The sequence below is a fragment of the Eubalaena glacialis genome, chromosome 10, assembly GCF_028564815.1.
Source record: "Eubalaena glacialis isolate mEubGla1 chromosome 10, mEubGla1.1.hap2.+ XY, whole genome shotgun sequence".
In the NCBI taxonomy this organism is placed as follows: Eukaryota; Metazoa; Chordata; class Mammalia; order Artiodactyla; family Balaenidae; genus Eubalaena; species Eubalaena glacialis.
Window position 1 is genome coordinate 44,250,067 of NC_083725.1, and position 16,403 is coordinate 44,266,469.

The 16,403-nt window shown below is 34.3% G+C and overlaps 1 protein-coding gene across 3 annotated transcripts in view; it reads right to left on the minus strand.

The window, feature by feature from the left end:
- Window positions 1-16,403, minus strand: part of CNTN5 (contactin 5) — a 1,391,352-nt gene that overhangs the window by 180,354 nt on the left and 1,194,595 nt on the right. For all 3 annotated transcript variants that reach the window (XM_061204029.1, XM_061204028.1, XM_061204030.1), the window contains exons 13-14: window positions 14,266-14,393; window positions 11,794-11,969 (exon numbers count right to left, since the gene is read on the minus strand). In XM_061204029.1, the coding sequence (XP_061060012.1) occupies window positions 11,794-11,969; window positions 14,266-14,393 (304 nt within the window). The remainder of the gene's footprint in view (window positions 1-11,793; window positions 11,970-14,265; window positions 14,394-16,403) is intronic.

Below are 16,403 nucleotides of genomic sequence, written 5' to 3' on the forward strand. Positions count from 1 at the left end.
GATGATGTGTAACTTGGACCGAGTTCCCCGAACATATTTCTTTCAGTGCTCTTGCCACATATTGGTTTATAAGCTTGTTCCTCTGTAAGACTCTAAGCTCCCCAAAGACGGTGCTCTATCTCAGTTGTAGTCATATACCTCCCACAGAATGTTTGCTATTGATTGCTAGAGAATCCTCAGTTCCTGGACAGATGCCTAGCATATAGCCATTCAGTAAATCTTTATGGAACTGAGATAAACTCAGATTTCATCTATTGTACACTGTATACTCTATAAAGCCATCAATTATTCCTTAAAGATAATGATGTCATGCTTTCCAAATTCTCTAAGTTGATCTTTTCTACTTCCCTTATATAAGGGATATCAAATGAAGAAAGGAGTGAATGATAATAGCCCAATAGTTATTTCTAAAATTTTCTCCTTCTCCTTTTTCAAGAGAGGAAACATCTTTGAGAGACAACCTATTGATTATTAACTCTAGACTCCTAAATTTCACTTTTATGTTGTAATCTGATAAAAATAGTCCATGAGAGAAACTGCAGGATTTTGAAAAGCTACAAGCTAAACATATCATAACACTTAGGCACCCTTTAGAACTTAATACAAAACAGATGCAGAAAGAGAAATTGTGAAATAAAGGTAGAATTTCAAAGATGTCTTGAAAATAATGGCCTCTCAAAAACCCAGCTCTCTGAAAATTACTTTGAGAAATAATAACAGGAGTCAGTCTAAAACACAATACTTACATATCAATAGTATTTCAAAATGTAACACTGAACCATGTTTTGCTTATAAAAATCCTAAACCTTATGTAGTATTAGGGAATAAGGACAGCCTTTTATTTATCGAGCCTTTCAGAAACTAAAAAGAATCATCTTTTATTATATATTATTCCAACAAGGTAAAAATTCTAGTATTGAGGGCCTTATTATACTATGCATTTCATCACTCTGCAGGTTAAATTTTATCCCGTGGATACATAGATCTATGTAGGACATTCTTTTTAAAATAACAAAAAAATCTATAAAAAACATATCAGCATTACTTCAACAAGATAACTAGAACCACTGTATATTTCTCTTTTATTAAGAACTCCTGGGATTATTATTTCCAGAGAAAACAATTACTTTTAGCACAATATCAAAAATATTGAAGCATTCATGTGAAGAGAAATGAATAAAACTATTGATTACTGGCATTTTCTATAATTATAATGGAAGTTAGAAACTTTTCTTGGTTAACAAAAAAGTAAAAAATGCTATTTAGATATTATAGTCAACAATTTGTTTCTAAGCGGCTTACTCTAAATGGCTCATTTTTAGTTCATATACTCCTACATTCACTGATTCCTTTAGCAACTTCACAAATGTTTATTTAGTCTTTAATGCACACAGTTACTGTGTAAGTTCAAAAAATAAACATGTCCCTAACTTCCAGAAATGTAAAGGCTAGAATGAAAGAATCAAGTGACATTTACAGTAGATTTTGATACTTGCTCTGGTGGAGGGATGGAATAGTTATAATGGAAGGACTGAGAGCACTGGGGGTGAGGAAGAGGGAAGAATCTGAACCTCTACTGGATATCTGACTTGAAAACTGGATTTTGGTGGCCAAAATCTCACATGAAACCAACCATTCTGTAAGTAACATACTTAATAAGAACAGATGTGATTTAAAGTGTCTCAAATGTGGAATTTATGCTCTACTCTCTTTGCCTGATCAGCAGTAAAAGAAATGTAACATATTGCATCTCATTTTCATTTTGAGAGAATTTTCAAAAGACTAAAAAGGGAAGGTGATAAAAAAAAGGGGTTCACACACTATAAAATGAAACAATTACAGCAGCCAGAAGAGTGAGCGTTAATTAATCGGAAAACACACCCACAGAACATCTGAAGAAGCAAGTGTAATAGGACATTTTAAGATGCTTTTCAATTCATTCTCAGTAAATTTTACGGCAGGATTTTTTAAAACAATGTGTGATTTGATCTTACAGAACATACGATTTTAATGTTTTAATAGTGATCAAGTAACTAATGTAAAAATAAGCTGAGTTGTCCAGCTAAAGAGGTGAGATTGCAGAGAAGAAACACAATCTCTTTCTGTCTTCAATTTTCAAAATGCCACTGTGAAGAATTACAGCTAGTTTTAGTTCTTCATGTCTTTACTCATCAAATCAGATTTGGAATATCATTCATGGCAATGAAGTTTTCAGCTCAAAGAAGCTTAAATGGTAATAGTGGCTGTGCTATAAATGTGCCTGTGGTGCTCAGAACCTTCTCGCTGAGGCCTTTCACCCCTCTTCCTTCCTGGGCCTCAGTTTCTTCATTTATATATAATTTGCCTGACTCGCAATGTTGTGGGAATCAAATGAAATAAAACATATGAGAGAGGAAGGGCAAAAGTTCTCTTCATTATGTAAAATTCTATTTATATATTTTAGCCTGGGTCTTAATCAGATAATAAAACTGTTTCAAGTTTATTCTGAAACGATTAACTAAACACTGAAGAGCCTGATTGGTAGGGTTGCCTTTAAAAATATATATAAAAGAAATGTATTTTTGGCAAAGGTACAGAAGATTGCTCATAATAGTAAAGTTTACAAATGTTAGAAAAAAGAACTTGTATAGTGTAAATGTAACCACATAATCATAAACTTTATAGGAGTAACTTTAGATGAATATATGAAAATTTTATCAGCAATGAGAGTAATTGACCCAAAAATTCTAAAACAGATGAAGGATATTTATCTATGTTATTCACAAGATGATATAATTTAACATTAAACTGATTGAGAAAGAAGGGAATTTACAATGTTATCTCCCCAAATAGTTGTAGATATGCTCTAGGTTTGTTACTGTATGTTGGGAGATAGTGTGGTATTGGAGTTCAGAATTCATTTGAATAAAACTCTTCCATACAACAATTGTTTAAGTTTGAAAAAGTTGTTTATCTTTCTGAATTTGTGTCTTTTTTTGTCAAAAACAAAACCCCAAATGAAAACAAAACCAATTCCTACATCATAGGATATTTGTGGGAAGTAAAAGAAATGATGCTTGAAAACTTTAACATGTTTCCAGCTACTTAGTAGGCATTCAGTGGATGAGAACTATTATCACTGCTTTTTATTATTACTCATACCTGCTTCAAGTGCTTTCTCGGTGATGGCATTTGCCATCATGGCTGTCTTAGGTCAGGGTTTCAGAGAAACAGACTCTGAGATGGAGACTCCGCTGGGGAATGCCATTGGGATCAGCGTTTATGGGGAACATGAAGAAAGCAGAATTGAGCAGAGGGGAAGTTTAACTGTGATGCAGTCATGACAAAAGCCTCAGTTTATCCCACAGGGAGCTCTGTAGCTGAGAGACCCTTCAGAGCTGTCCTGCTTTAAGGCAAGAGGCTCGGCCTTTTTAACCATCCCTATGCATTCATCACCCTTACCCTTGGTTATGGGCTGGAGGGTGGGGCATAACTTGGGCCAGATAACACTCTTTGGCTGAGAGCCATTCCCAGACAGTGACTCAGCTTAGAGCCATCAGCTGCCAATACTTTCTATGGCTTAGGGAAAGAGTGCCTCAGTCTTGAAAGGGGAATCTGGGCAACTCTCCATAGCATCTACTACAATGGCCTCTGGTATCCTCAGGTAAATTGACACGATTAGTTATCCTTCCTAAGACGACTCATTTTAACAGGTCCATGAATCAATGTGAATGATGAATGGGAGAGGAGTACAAGAAAACAAGAAGGAGAGAGGTATTTTTAAAAATTACCAAGATTTGAATAGTGGCCTCTTAAGAAAGAAATAAAAGCAAACAAGGATTATGTACAAAATTAGAATATTGAGAAAAAATGAGTATTAGGCTCTGAAGATAATTTAGGAACTCATTTCAGTAACTCAAACATTTGATATTTTATTTACTAATTCATTTATTCATTCTAAACTGTTTAGTACATATATAATTTATAAAGATTTTGCTGTCTCATAAAAATAAGTCTCTGTCAGATTGGGATGGAGAAGGAGGTATGGAGTCAAACTCCATTGATTATTCTTCAATGTACAATTCCAGGATAATTAATAGAAGTTTAGAGTAATAATGAATAAATACAATGGAAATTCTGAACTGAAACTCAAAATATTTGGAGGGTTATTTTGCATGAAAATTTATATTAGAAGTTTGTTACACATATTAGAAAGACTAATAAGTTTAAGCAAGTAATTCACTGTTGAAAATGACTTAGAATTAGGTAAGAACTTGGTTTAATAAACATCACTGGAAAAAATCAGATAGGCTTCATGGTCAAGGTTAAAAACAATAACAATGGTTGCAAAAACTTACTGGGGCCTACCAGTGGTCACGTTACCAAAGACAGAAGCACTTCATTCAGGATTAAATATTTCTTTGATTGGATTTGAGTTAATATATACATGAAATGAGAAAATAATTTTGGAGAAAAACAAAACTTCCAAAAGGGGAAAAAATATGGAGTCCTAGACATGTAAGCACTTAATTTCTGGAGTTAGTGAGCTAAAAGCATATTTAATATCTGGAGTTTACAATCTAGGAAAGCAAATTCCGTTAAGAGATAAAGGAATGTTTTCTATTTCTTACTGCCCACTTTTCCCCATCCAATAACCTGAAACATCTCACCTGGCTCTGATGACAATCTCTGGGAAGTATGGTACTTTTATCCTCTCAGAGATCACAGAACACAGGCTATTGATCTGATTTTTCTCAGCATGGCCAATACTAAAACTGCCTTTCTCTTCAAGAAGCTCTATTTTCCCTGTCTCTCTTTCAAAAATAAAACCCCAAAACAAAAACAAAAACAAAAAGTAAACCTGCAGTTCTGCACTAAAGCACATTGCAGAGAAACTAGTAACTTTCATATTACCCATAATGCTATGTAAATGTATCATAAAGATAAAAACAGCTGTCAAAAGTGGAGCCTCTAAATGAACAAAAAAGCTCTATATGGTCACCATAATACCATACCCAGAAGGTTTGTTTTGGTGGACTACCTTTAAATGAACAAAGTGAAGCTTGTGACTTAGATGGCTAAAACTGTCTTTTAATATGTGTGACTTTGGAAGCATTACCTGATTGGACTACATCTGACAAACTACAAAAAGTCATGAGGCGCACTTCAAATTTTGCTTTGTGGGGCCAGATGCCAATTCGAATAAAAATGGAGGTGGATAATCAATATGGTGTTACCACCAGCTGTGATCGTGATGGGGTATTGTGGTCAACAGATTACTCAGGTGAAAAGCCCAAGAGTTAAGGAAGAGTATCTCAATAATAGGCTGCCTTCGATGTCATCTGAGGCAGTCATCTATTCAGTTCCACACTGGGCTAAAGTGAATGTCCAATTTTGCATAAAAAAGCAATGAAATAAACTATTCTGCAATATAATTTAGCAGCATTTTATGCAGTAGTTAATTATGTTAAAACATGAAATAATGCAGTAGTGGGCTAAGCTGAGAAAATGCTTTTACAGTTTTTATTTTTATTGTTTATTTTTTTCTTCAACAAATATTGACAGAGTGGCTGTTGTATAGACATACAAAGTGATCAAAAATAAAACAGAATATTAGCCTTTGCTTTGGGGGACCCCATAGTTTAGCTTATGTCATTAATACATAAAATGTCACAGAATCACAAGTTTTAATGGCATATTTTGGTCACGTTCATGTGACTGCATGAAACATACACATACTAAGAAGATGTGCATTCTTTTCTGCCATGGGAACTATTACTACTTAGAGAAGAGAGTAGATGGAGGCACATTCTCTAACACAGACAAGCAGGGAGCACGGATGTGGTACACTTTCTGAAATGATCTGAAAATTCTTGGACCTTTGAGTGCAACCTCTCTTTAGCTCCCAAGCTTTGGTTTGTTATTACTCTATTCTGTCCTATTAAAGTGACAATGTAATTTCTTTTGTTAAGCTAGGTGAAAGACTAGGAGAAAACTGTTATAAAGCTAATATATGCAGTCAAAAGATTCCAGCAGAGTTCTGTACAGAAACTTGGTGAATTACCAGGATTCAGAGGAAGACAAAGATCCAGGAGGCAAGAAATTGAGTGATGAGGATGGACAAGCCCTTTGCCAGACAGGGAGGGGTAGGGCTGAGAGTCCAGGAGGCCATACTACTTGGAAGTATGACCATTACTAGTGAGCAGGATGAGCCAAAGAGAACTTGTGACTTTGGTAGAACTGTTGATTCTCTGCCTTTCATACATTTTCTGATTAGTTATGAAGTGCCTCCAAGACTTACACCTGCTAATATGATGAAGAGGATGGTGCAGAAGATGGTCTCGAAGTCCTAAGAGCTTTGTGCCTCAGTAAACCCTGGCAGTATGTCCAGTGATTTCATTTATTTTTACAACATTAATTTTTATCCATCAGGAAAGAGAATGGTACCAATTGAGCACTTGCTGTCTTCTACTCTGACTCTTTTGCTCCTTAAGAAATAGTGGTTAATTCCTAAGAAGACAAACTAGGAACAGAAGTAACCATGATAAGAAGACTGACATAGGCTACGACTTTCAGCTAATAAAAAATCCTACGGTATTAAGGAGTTTATATTCTGGCCCCTTCACCTACCTAATACTCCACACAAATCAGGGCTATGAATCAGGCATGTTCCCTTATGATTCCTATGCTCAGTATACAGATTATCATAATTACTCCAACTTTCTAATTTTCTGACATTCAGATCTGGTTGGTAATGGAATGGACTACATCAGAGGAGTGAGTTCCTCATCACTAAAAGGATTACAGTGGACACTGATGATGTTGATGGAGAATCCATGTACCAATCTAGGACTAACTCAATATCTCCAGGATCCCTCGTAACCCTGAGATACAATATCTTTTCTGATCTAAAGTTGACTTTCTCTTTTTTCTTTTCCTACCCTAATGCTACTCATCCTCTGAGGTCTAGGTCAGGTGGCACATTCTTCCCAAATAATATTACTTTATATGATTGTTATGAGGAATTGATGAGCTATTGTATGTGTGTATATATACTTATATATATAAATATATATATAAAGGCTGAGTGCTTGGCATATAGCAGGTGCTAAATTAATTCCTTTCCACACTTTTCTCCACAATGATAAAAAAATTCACATTAATCTCTTTCTTTTCTGGTCTCCAACAGTACTTGGCTCTAATAAACAATTAGTAATGATTTTTATGGTCATATTTTTCTTGAATTACTTTATGTTCTATGCCATCTTTACATTTATTGAAGACCAGAACCAAATCTCCCTTTTATTTTTATTTCCCACAGTTTATAGACAAGGGCTGAACACATAATGGTCAATGAATGTGGAGAGGGTAAGCTTTATAAAGGAGAATCAACATAACGTAGTTTAAAAATCACAGTGTATTTAATATTGTTACCCCAATTTAGAATTCATGTGGCCTGGAAAAGTCTTATGCTTCTGTTTCCTCATTTAAAAATGGAGTCAAACATCCCTACTCTGCTTTCCCGAGTGTATTGTTGTAACCAGAGGATTGAGTAAGTATGAAGGACCATCAAATAGTGCACTTTGATTTTGTTGCCCATTTAGTTGCAATTTATCACATTTGGAGAGCTCACAATGGAAAGGGCAATTCTTGTTTTGCCAACCTTCCTGATTACAAATGTTTGGCTTTTTTCTCTGCTCCAATAGGAACAAATTACAGGCTTCCATAATATTCAGTGTAACTGATCTTTATGCGTTGTAGGGATTAAAACTAGCTTACATCTTGAATGAATAATTAGGGCTTTCAAGTCTCTGGAGAACAATGGATCACCATAGTCCTCCATTAAGACCGTGGCTTTGGAGTCACACACCACGTTCAGGTGCTGTTCAGACATCCTGAGAGTATTAAGAGGTTCTCAAAGACCTCTGACCAACATAAAAAATTGTGTCAAAACACAATTGTGTCAAAGCACGATTGCAAATGATTATTTGATAACAGGGTGGTTATTTAAGGCTGAAGCTTATAATGGTCGATTCCTCATTGTAACCTCTGCTTAACCTGCCTGGAATGAATGTAAAGTCTGCCTGCTGTTCAACCCCTGCTCCACACAGCTGTCAGAATTATCTTCTTAAAGAACAAATCTGAGTCACATGGCTCCCTGTTGCATTCCAAATAAAACCCAAATTCCATGGCTCGGAAATCAGTGCCTTTAACAATGAGGCCTCTGCTGCTCTCCTTTAAATGTATTCAACAAATAGTGACTTATTCTCTACTCTGTGTCTTCACTATGCCATCAGGGCTACAGGTTCCTCACTGTTCCTGAGACGTGCTCTAAACTCTCTGCCTTGTCTTTGCTTCACCTGCTCGCTCTGTCTGAAATACAGCTTCTCCTCCTAACCACCTGGCAAAATCCTACCAACCAGGTCCAGTTCAAATACCAAATTCTTCTGCCAGCTGTATGTAGAGTTCTCTGGTGATAGCACTGTGATAACAGATTACTAGCCCACCCTGCTGTCTGTCTCCTTAATCTGTGCTCTCTTAAGGGTGAAAGGCCATGTATTTTGCCTTGGATCCTGCACAGCCCTTTGCTTGTACAATTGAATCTAAATTAAATCTTAAGAATAGCCTCACTAATTTGCCACCTTCAGTTAACTCATATCATTGCCAAAAAAGGAATTTGGGTGAGTTGGATCAAATGTTTACAGACTAATTGATTGTTTGGACCCTTTGAACAGTGGCTTCAGTAATGGATTCACTCCAAAAATCAGTCAAATTGCTGGGTTTGTAAAACATGGCCTAAGTCAAGAGGCAAGAGAAATAGAAGCATTTTCATTATAGATTTCAAAGCAGTAGCTATAATTCTTCTAACCTGATGTGATTATATGTTTATTTATTCACTCTCTTGCAGTCCAAAAGCACTGTTTTATTTAAAACATAAATATACCTTGTCTATAGATGTTATAAAAGTTACACATAAAATTTTTCCTAGAGCTTCATCTGTAACCCAATGGCTGTGTATAAAAGATATCACTATAACTAGTTGAAAAGTAGAGAACTTCATTAAGCTATATTTCGGCACTACAAGATGGAAAGTATCAACACAATTGGTATCTTTTTGTTTTTGCTTTATTTCAGAGATTTGGTTGATTCATTTGACACTATGCAGTGTTAATATGCTTGAAATATATACACCCCTTTCTCTGCTGATTCACCCCCATTCAATCACCCACTGGTGGGTTAGGGACAGGTCAGTTAACCTAAAGAGTACTTCAGTCAAAGGCACACTCTATTCCTGCTTAAGTCCCGAATGCTGCTGGGCTTTCTTACTCTGTTGGACTAGCCTAGACCCCTAAGGTCTCTTCAATGGCTCTCCTTTGAAACTCAAAGCAAACCATAGATCACCCCACTACGCTCTCTTCTGAGCCCTGGCCTGCCCTCTTATTCCCAGAGTTTTCAATTGGCCTCTCAAACAGAAAGTATGCACATGACCAGAGGCCTTCCCAAATCTCGCTTCTTTATAACCCTTTCATCCCTCCTTCTAAAACATGTTATTTCTCAGACATATTATATTTCACCAGATGAAAGGCAGGATGGGGATAGAATGTTTTTCTTTTTTTTCTCTGACTTTTTCAAGTCACAGTATGGGATTCTCTCCCACGTATATCCTTGAAGCCAGCCAGGACCCAATCAGTGTTTGAGGTAATTGGAGTAGAGGGAATAGACAATTTCTTCTACACTTTGCAGTTTTGAAGCTTCCAAATATTTTAAGTACAAACATATTTCTATTAATTTTTTAAAATAAGCTAAAGTGATATATCCTACATAACCTTAAGCTAAATAATTTTCTCATTTCTCAATATATTAATTTGCTTTATTTTTCTATTCTGGAGTTTATTATCACTGTCTACAAACTGAGCTTAATTTATTATGGCTTGTAGCAATATAGGTTTGCATGGAGTAAGGAGTCAATTTTGTAATTCTCAAGGGCAGGAACAGCATATGTGTAAAGAGAGATACAGCAGGTATTATTAACTGCCAACCTTATGAAAAGGATTAAAGGTATTTATTGATACGAATGAATGGACATGAAACTAAAGTGGTAACATCTAAGAGACAAAAACAAGAATTCATATAATTTATCAGACCATTAATTTCTCTACTGATATTTTAAAATAAAAAGGGAGCCTGCTTCTATGAAGAAAAACCAAAATTTAGTTTAGACATATTTTTTCTTTATATTTCTGATCACTCAAAATGAATGTTTACAGGTAATGCTAAGAAGAAATATTTTTGATGGTATATTTTTTTTGTTTTCAAATGTAATATTTTTGTGTCATATTTTTCTGGTTTTGTTTTATGACATTCATAGCATAAAATTTGTTCAAAATTTGAAGCTATGATCGACCCAAGATAAATAAAAAAGAAAAATTGCAAATTCGAGGAAAATGAGTTTAACATGATCTAAATATTTTGTATATAACATAACCATTGACAATTAAAATTGATTTATTTAATGAGATGTGAATAATGCAGTTGGTTAATTTTTTCTTATTTATACAGTCTCTCTCATTAACTGCAAAGTAAATCAGGATGAAAGGAATAATTTAGAAGAAAATGTTTACTTTAAGTTACATTGGCAAATGCAACAAAGAAAATTCATTCTTACTATTCTGCTAATACAAATTTATCAAATTCTAGAGTAAGAAGGGGTCTTAGAAATTATCTGGTCCAACTCACTCAGTTTAGTGCTCTATGAGATTAATGCCGAGGCAAATCAAGTGACTGGCTTTTTGTTACCCAGCTGATTAAGGACTGAGCTGGGTCTTGTCCCAGAAAATTCCTTACTTTGGGTCTAGGACTTTTCCCACTGTATCACATTACCTTTAAAATAAAATTCAATCCAAGCCAAGTTTTATATGTTTGGGCTCATTACAGCTGTGGTCTACCAGTGCTTCCCAAAATGTTTACAGAAGAATAAACTGATGTTAATAAGTGTGTGGCAGCATTTTAAATTGTATTTGTGGGCATAGTTTGTATTTGGATCCACCTCTTTAACCAATATAGAAGAGATATTTCAGCCAAAATCTCTCTCTGCCACCCGAGTTCCACTGCCTTTCTCTCTCTCCATCATTATGTTACTCTTTTATGTTTTAAAAAAGCCAGTGGGGGAAAAGATCATTTTTCTACTTCTCTGTTAAGACACTATGATCGTACTATAGAATTTGGTTCAAAAGATTTCTTACTCCATTTAGTTGATTGTCACATAGATATATAAAAGAAGATATTACAAGGAAAGATTTGGCAGATGAGAAATGAGCATGTCTGTGAATGTTTGTCTAAGGCTAATGTGCATTTCTGACTTTGGGTTGCATGTTTAAACTGTATAGCCTGTGAGAGATTAAAGAATATCCAAGAATTACTATTTCTTCAGGAGTAGGACAGGCAGGCTTATTTCATTTATTTATTGTATCGTAATTGCTAAGAATGCTTTAAATAACACTTTTATGTTTATGTAGCCACATAACTTTTGAGAAGTAAAGTGTAAATATTGACAATACTAATCAAATAGAAAAAAATGGCAAAGAAACCAGATCTGCATAATCAAGTATTCCCAATTTCTTACTGGGGGAGTTTTAAATAAGTATTACTTTCAGTTTGACATAACATAAAATAATGAAATAAAATAATTGTTTGAATCAATTTGAATTTTGTCCTAATTTTTCCTTAACATTTCACAGATAAGAAAGTTTTTACATTTGAGTCTAAAATTCTAAAAGTATTATTACTCAAAGAATAAAAATTTTATTAACTTACGGCCCTGATGCTTTCAAAATGTCCACCTTCTTTCTCGAAATCGATAGGCTGTCCTTTTAGTGTCCAGTAGAAAGTGACATCCAAACTAGCATCATGAATTGCTTTGCAGTTAAGGACGATGCTTTCTCCCACTGTTAACTCTGTTCTTTTAGGAGTAAGTTCTATTCTTGTAGGTTCTATAGAAATAAAGATAATATAGTAAGATAATAAGTAAAGATAATATAATATAGAGATATATATAGATATATATGGTAATATAGTTAATTAGCATAACGTATAGTTTTCACCTTCATTCTGTATTTTAAATAATAGAGAAAAAATTAAACAAGGAATCTATGTAATATAGTTGCTCCAGATACATATCTTTTAATAAACTATTATTAATTGAAATATTACCATTTTGTATGTTAGGGCATTTCACTAGGCATTTGTAGGGAACAGATGATTTAAAAGTCCCTATTCCTGTTAAGAAGTCAGCTTGGATGAAAAACAGGAAAGACTACATAACTAGAAAGAGCATTTGGCGCCCTGGAAGGAGGAACATTAGAACAAAGAAGCTGTAGCCTCCCTGTCCACCTTCAAGGATCATCAAGTATAAATAAAAGAATTTTTACAATAAAAAATGCTTCACATCTAAGGAGGAATAATTCAAGTGAGTTCACTTTAAAGGTTATACGGAGCACCTCCCTTCAAATTACTATCTTAAAGGAGATGAAAACTATACTACTACTACTATACCAGCTTGTATTCGCTTTATAGTTTACAAAACCTTGTAAGTAGAGGAGTAGAAGGGGCACCTCTGACTCACTATAAAATATCCCCTTTGATAGACTGTGGATGCTTTAATTGAGATCTAAAAAAAAAGGCAAAATATTGAATAGAAATGCTTTTTGAGAAAAAATGTTTACATTAACTATTTAATGATTCAGTTAAATTTTTAAAAAATAGGTACATTTTTACTGGGTTTAGAGCAACTTTAAACCAATAAAGGCTAATACCAGCTGTACATCTAAGGGTTAGTTAAGCTAATGATCAAACAACTGCAATATGATATTTTTTTTGAATAAAGTAGGGAGGTGATGGAGACAGGATTTTGATACTTTCTTTTTTCCTAATTAGGTTCCTGATTGTAGATACCTCAAGAAGCCTGACACAGATGAAAAATTAGCCTAATTTTCCTATTTCAGCTCTACTGTTTGCAATAGCATAGTCTGATGAAGGACCATTGTTAACCACTGATAAGATCCTTTAATATGCAGCAGCCTTCAAAGCAGTCTCAGAAAGAGCGATGCCAGGAAAGGAATGCCACTGTAAATATTAACATTCTGGAAGTCAAATATTCTGTGTGGCATTCTAAATTCTGGCTTCATCAGAGAAGACAGATCATCACAGCATACTGCAGTTTCAACTTTGTGAGAATTGGAATGTTCTGAGTAACTAAATATTCCACTTAACTCATGATTAACAGAGAACATTTTTGTTATTATTAAATTTAAAAAGTCTGTGGATCCAGCATTGCCTCACTATGAAAAACGTTGTTTAGCACACACAAGGAATGAGACCCAGACTCGAAGACTGACTTGGATTCCAGTAATGTATGCTATAAGTGAAGACATTTTTAAAATTATGTTCCTTCCTTCCCTGGATGTTTGCCTCTTTTCTAAAATATCGGAGTGCTGGCTATTTTAATTACATTTCTCTTTCTAAAGAAAGGGGAAAATGAACATTACTATATTTTTTTGTGGCCAAAGTATGATTCATTATATACTACATGCACAAATGGAAAAAATTAGTGATATACTTCATCGTGAAAAGTATTCCTCTACCAAATGAAGAGAATGTCTAAGATAGGAGATTTTCTTAGTACTAAACAATGACAGGTAGTCTCAGAAGAAGGTTCTAGACTTGGAATCTAGTTCACTTTAGAACTAGAAAACTAACAGAAACATTTAAGCAGTAATATTTATAATACTAAAAAATTACAGTGTATAAAAATTCCATTGATACAGAAATCAAAGAGTAGCTCTGTAGTCAGTTCATCTGATGTATATTTCAACACCACATGTTCACGTCCTCCCTCTGCTATTCTTTTTTTTGCCCCAAATCCCCAGTTGAAGTGGTAACAAAGGAATATTACTGATTGATGCTAAAATTAATCTTGATTCAGGAAAATATTTTTTTACTGTTGGCATACTTTTAAATTTTGAGACATCGACTAAAACTTCAGAAAGCTTTCTTTATCCTCCCACATATTTTGTTCAGAGCATAATACTTAAATTTCTACCAACAAGGTGTTCCTTTCTTCATAGTCCCCTAAATAATGGTGTGTTAGTTCTTTGTGTACAATATATTTCTTGAACAGGAACATGCACACACATACGTGCAAATACACATACATGCACGTTATATTTATTCACTTTCTGATAAGGCCATGAAACTATGCTTATAAAACATTTAGCCACATTTTCTTACCTTTCACAGAAACAGAAGCTATGATTTCAGCAGAACCAAAGACATTTTCCCCTTGGCAAACGTACTTTCCCTCATCTGATTTAGAAGCATTTAGGATCCGTAGACTCCCGTCTGGAAGAATAGCTATTCTGAAAATTATTAAAAAGTTTTTTTTTTTTTTCCTGTTTAACTGCAAATCAACTAAGTGGTAAGAAACTCTCATGAAGTCTGAAACCACTTCCAAGTAATAATAAATAAGATAAAAGATCACTGTGAAAATATGCAGTGATAGTAGAAATGTTTTGCCCTTCAAGAAATTATGCAATAAACCCACATAATACCTTCTTATATTTAAAAGGGTTAGGGAGTGACAGGTTATTTTTCTTTTGACAACTTTATGACAGTTCCTTTTAAAACTTGTGGAAAAAAAGGTGACCCTGAATTTGGTTATTAAAACTTATACTATAATATTACCAGCGTTATTTTAATATTAAGCTTGAGGTATTTCACCTCAAACCAAGAATGACCTCAAAAATCAAATATAAAAAGAAACAGCGTAAAAACATAGAGGAGGACAAGTACAAACATAAAATTAATTGTATACAGCCTCGAGATGATTTATGGTGGTTTCTCTGCAGTGCAACCCGTGTAGCAAGGGCGTGACAGTCCTGATACCTGAAACCTGGGCTGCTCGCATTGCGCTTTTCAAACATAAAAACGTGACATCTGAGTTTGCATTTGGGCTCTTTCAAGACCTTTATCAAAAGTGGATCTTGAGTCTTATATGAAGGTGAGAAATTAAACCATTATTAAAAATTTTTAGAAGTTCTGTGAAAATGAGGTTGACATTCAGGATTACCATATTCTCCTGTGTATTCATCATTCCAGAAATATAAGGATATCAAACTTAATTAGAATTTTTGTCCTTTTCTCCCTCTTGTGCTCCTGAAGTATAACCTATTATTTCACCAGTGCATCGGCCTACTGAAGCAACCCGAGACATAACAGAAATGGCTGTTATGATTTTATTTGATATGCCACTGGAATTTAGACTGACTTCTTTTAGGAAAGAGGAAGTAACAGTCTGTGCTACTTTTGGTAGAAAACCAAAGGTCTCACTGAACTTAAAATCCTAAAACTGGATCCTCCTAGTTCTGAAAAGAATAGTTTATTGCAGGGTAACATGATAACATTAAACTATTTAAGATACAAGAATAATGGCTAAGTCAGTTTATCAACATCCTTTATGTTATTTTAAAATATGTATTCAGTTTTGCCAATCAGTCCAGAACTGATGGTTATGGACAGCATTGAACTTTTAACAATTGGATTAGATTCTAGGCTGCTGAATATTGCTTATTAATTTATACTTACATATTATTATCCATAAAGAGACCAGTTTAAAAACATCATACTGTTTTCAATATGGATCAAATTTGATTTACAATGTATGAGAAGGGAGCCAAATTTAGAAGCAAGCCAAACTAGGAATAGAGGATTTGACTGTAATTTATGTCTAGCAGGGATGTTAATGAGACATTTGGAAAACACAGTGGTCTCTAAAGTTATATAATCCATTTAAGATGGTCAATGAAAAATTCTGTTTATTTAGATAGCACTATTTCTATAAAAATGGAATATATGTACTTATTCCATTTCAATCACGAAGATACACATGCTACAAAAAGATTTATTTGAAAGCAAAGATTATACTTTTTATAAACAAATAAGCCTTCTCTTGTGAGAATGACACACTTTATTGAAATATAGTTAAATTACTACAGTTTGTGCAGATTGTTAATATTGTGAAAATGTCTACATTTTACTGACTGGTGTAAATACTAATCCAGCAGGTGAGAAGTTTGGCTTAAAAAGTCACCCCCTTTAAAGAAATAAATGTATCTTAGATACTGGTAGTATTTTAGCTCTTAATTTAAGATAAGTCCTTTCTCACTGACAGGAGGCAATATATTACAAAGATAGTTTATGAACACTCCTGTACTTTAGGTCACTGATCCACTTGGAGGATGAAGAATTTTGAATACCATGATGTTTTTTACCTGTCAAGTGACAGGGTCATTTAACCAAAAGCCTGTCCACTGATTCAAGTTGCAAATCCTTATCAGATAAGCTCTTTTTTTAATTTAGAAAAGAAAAAA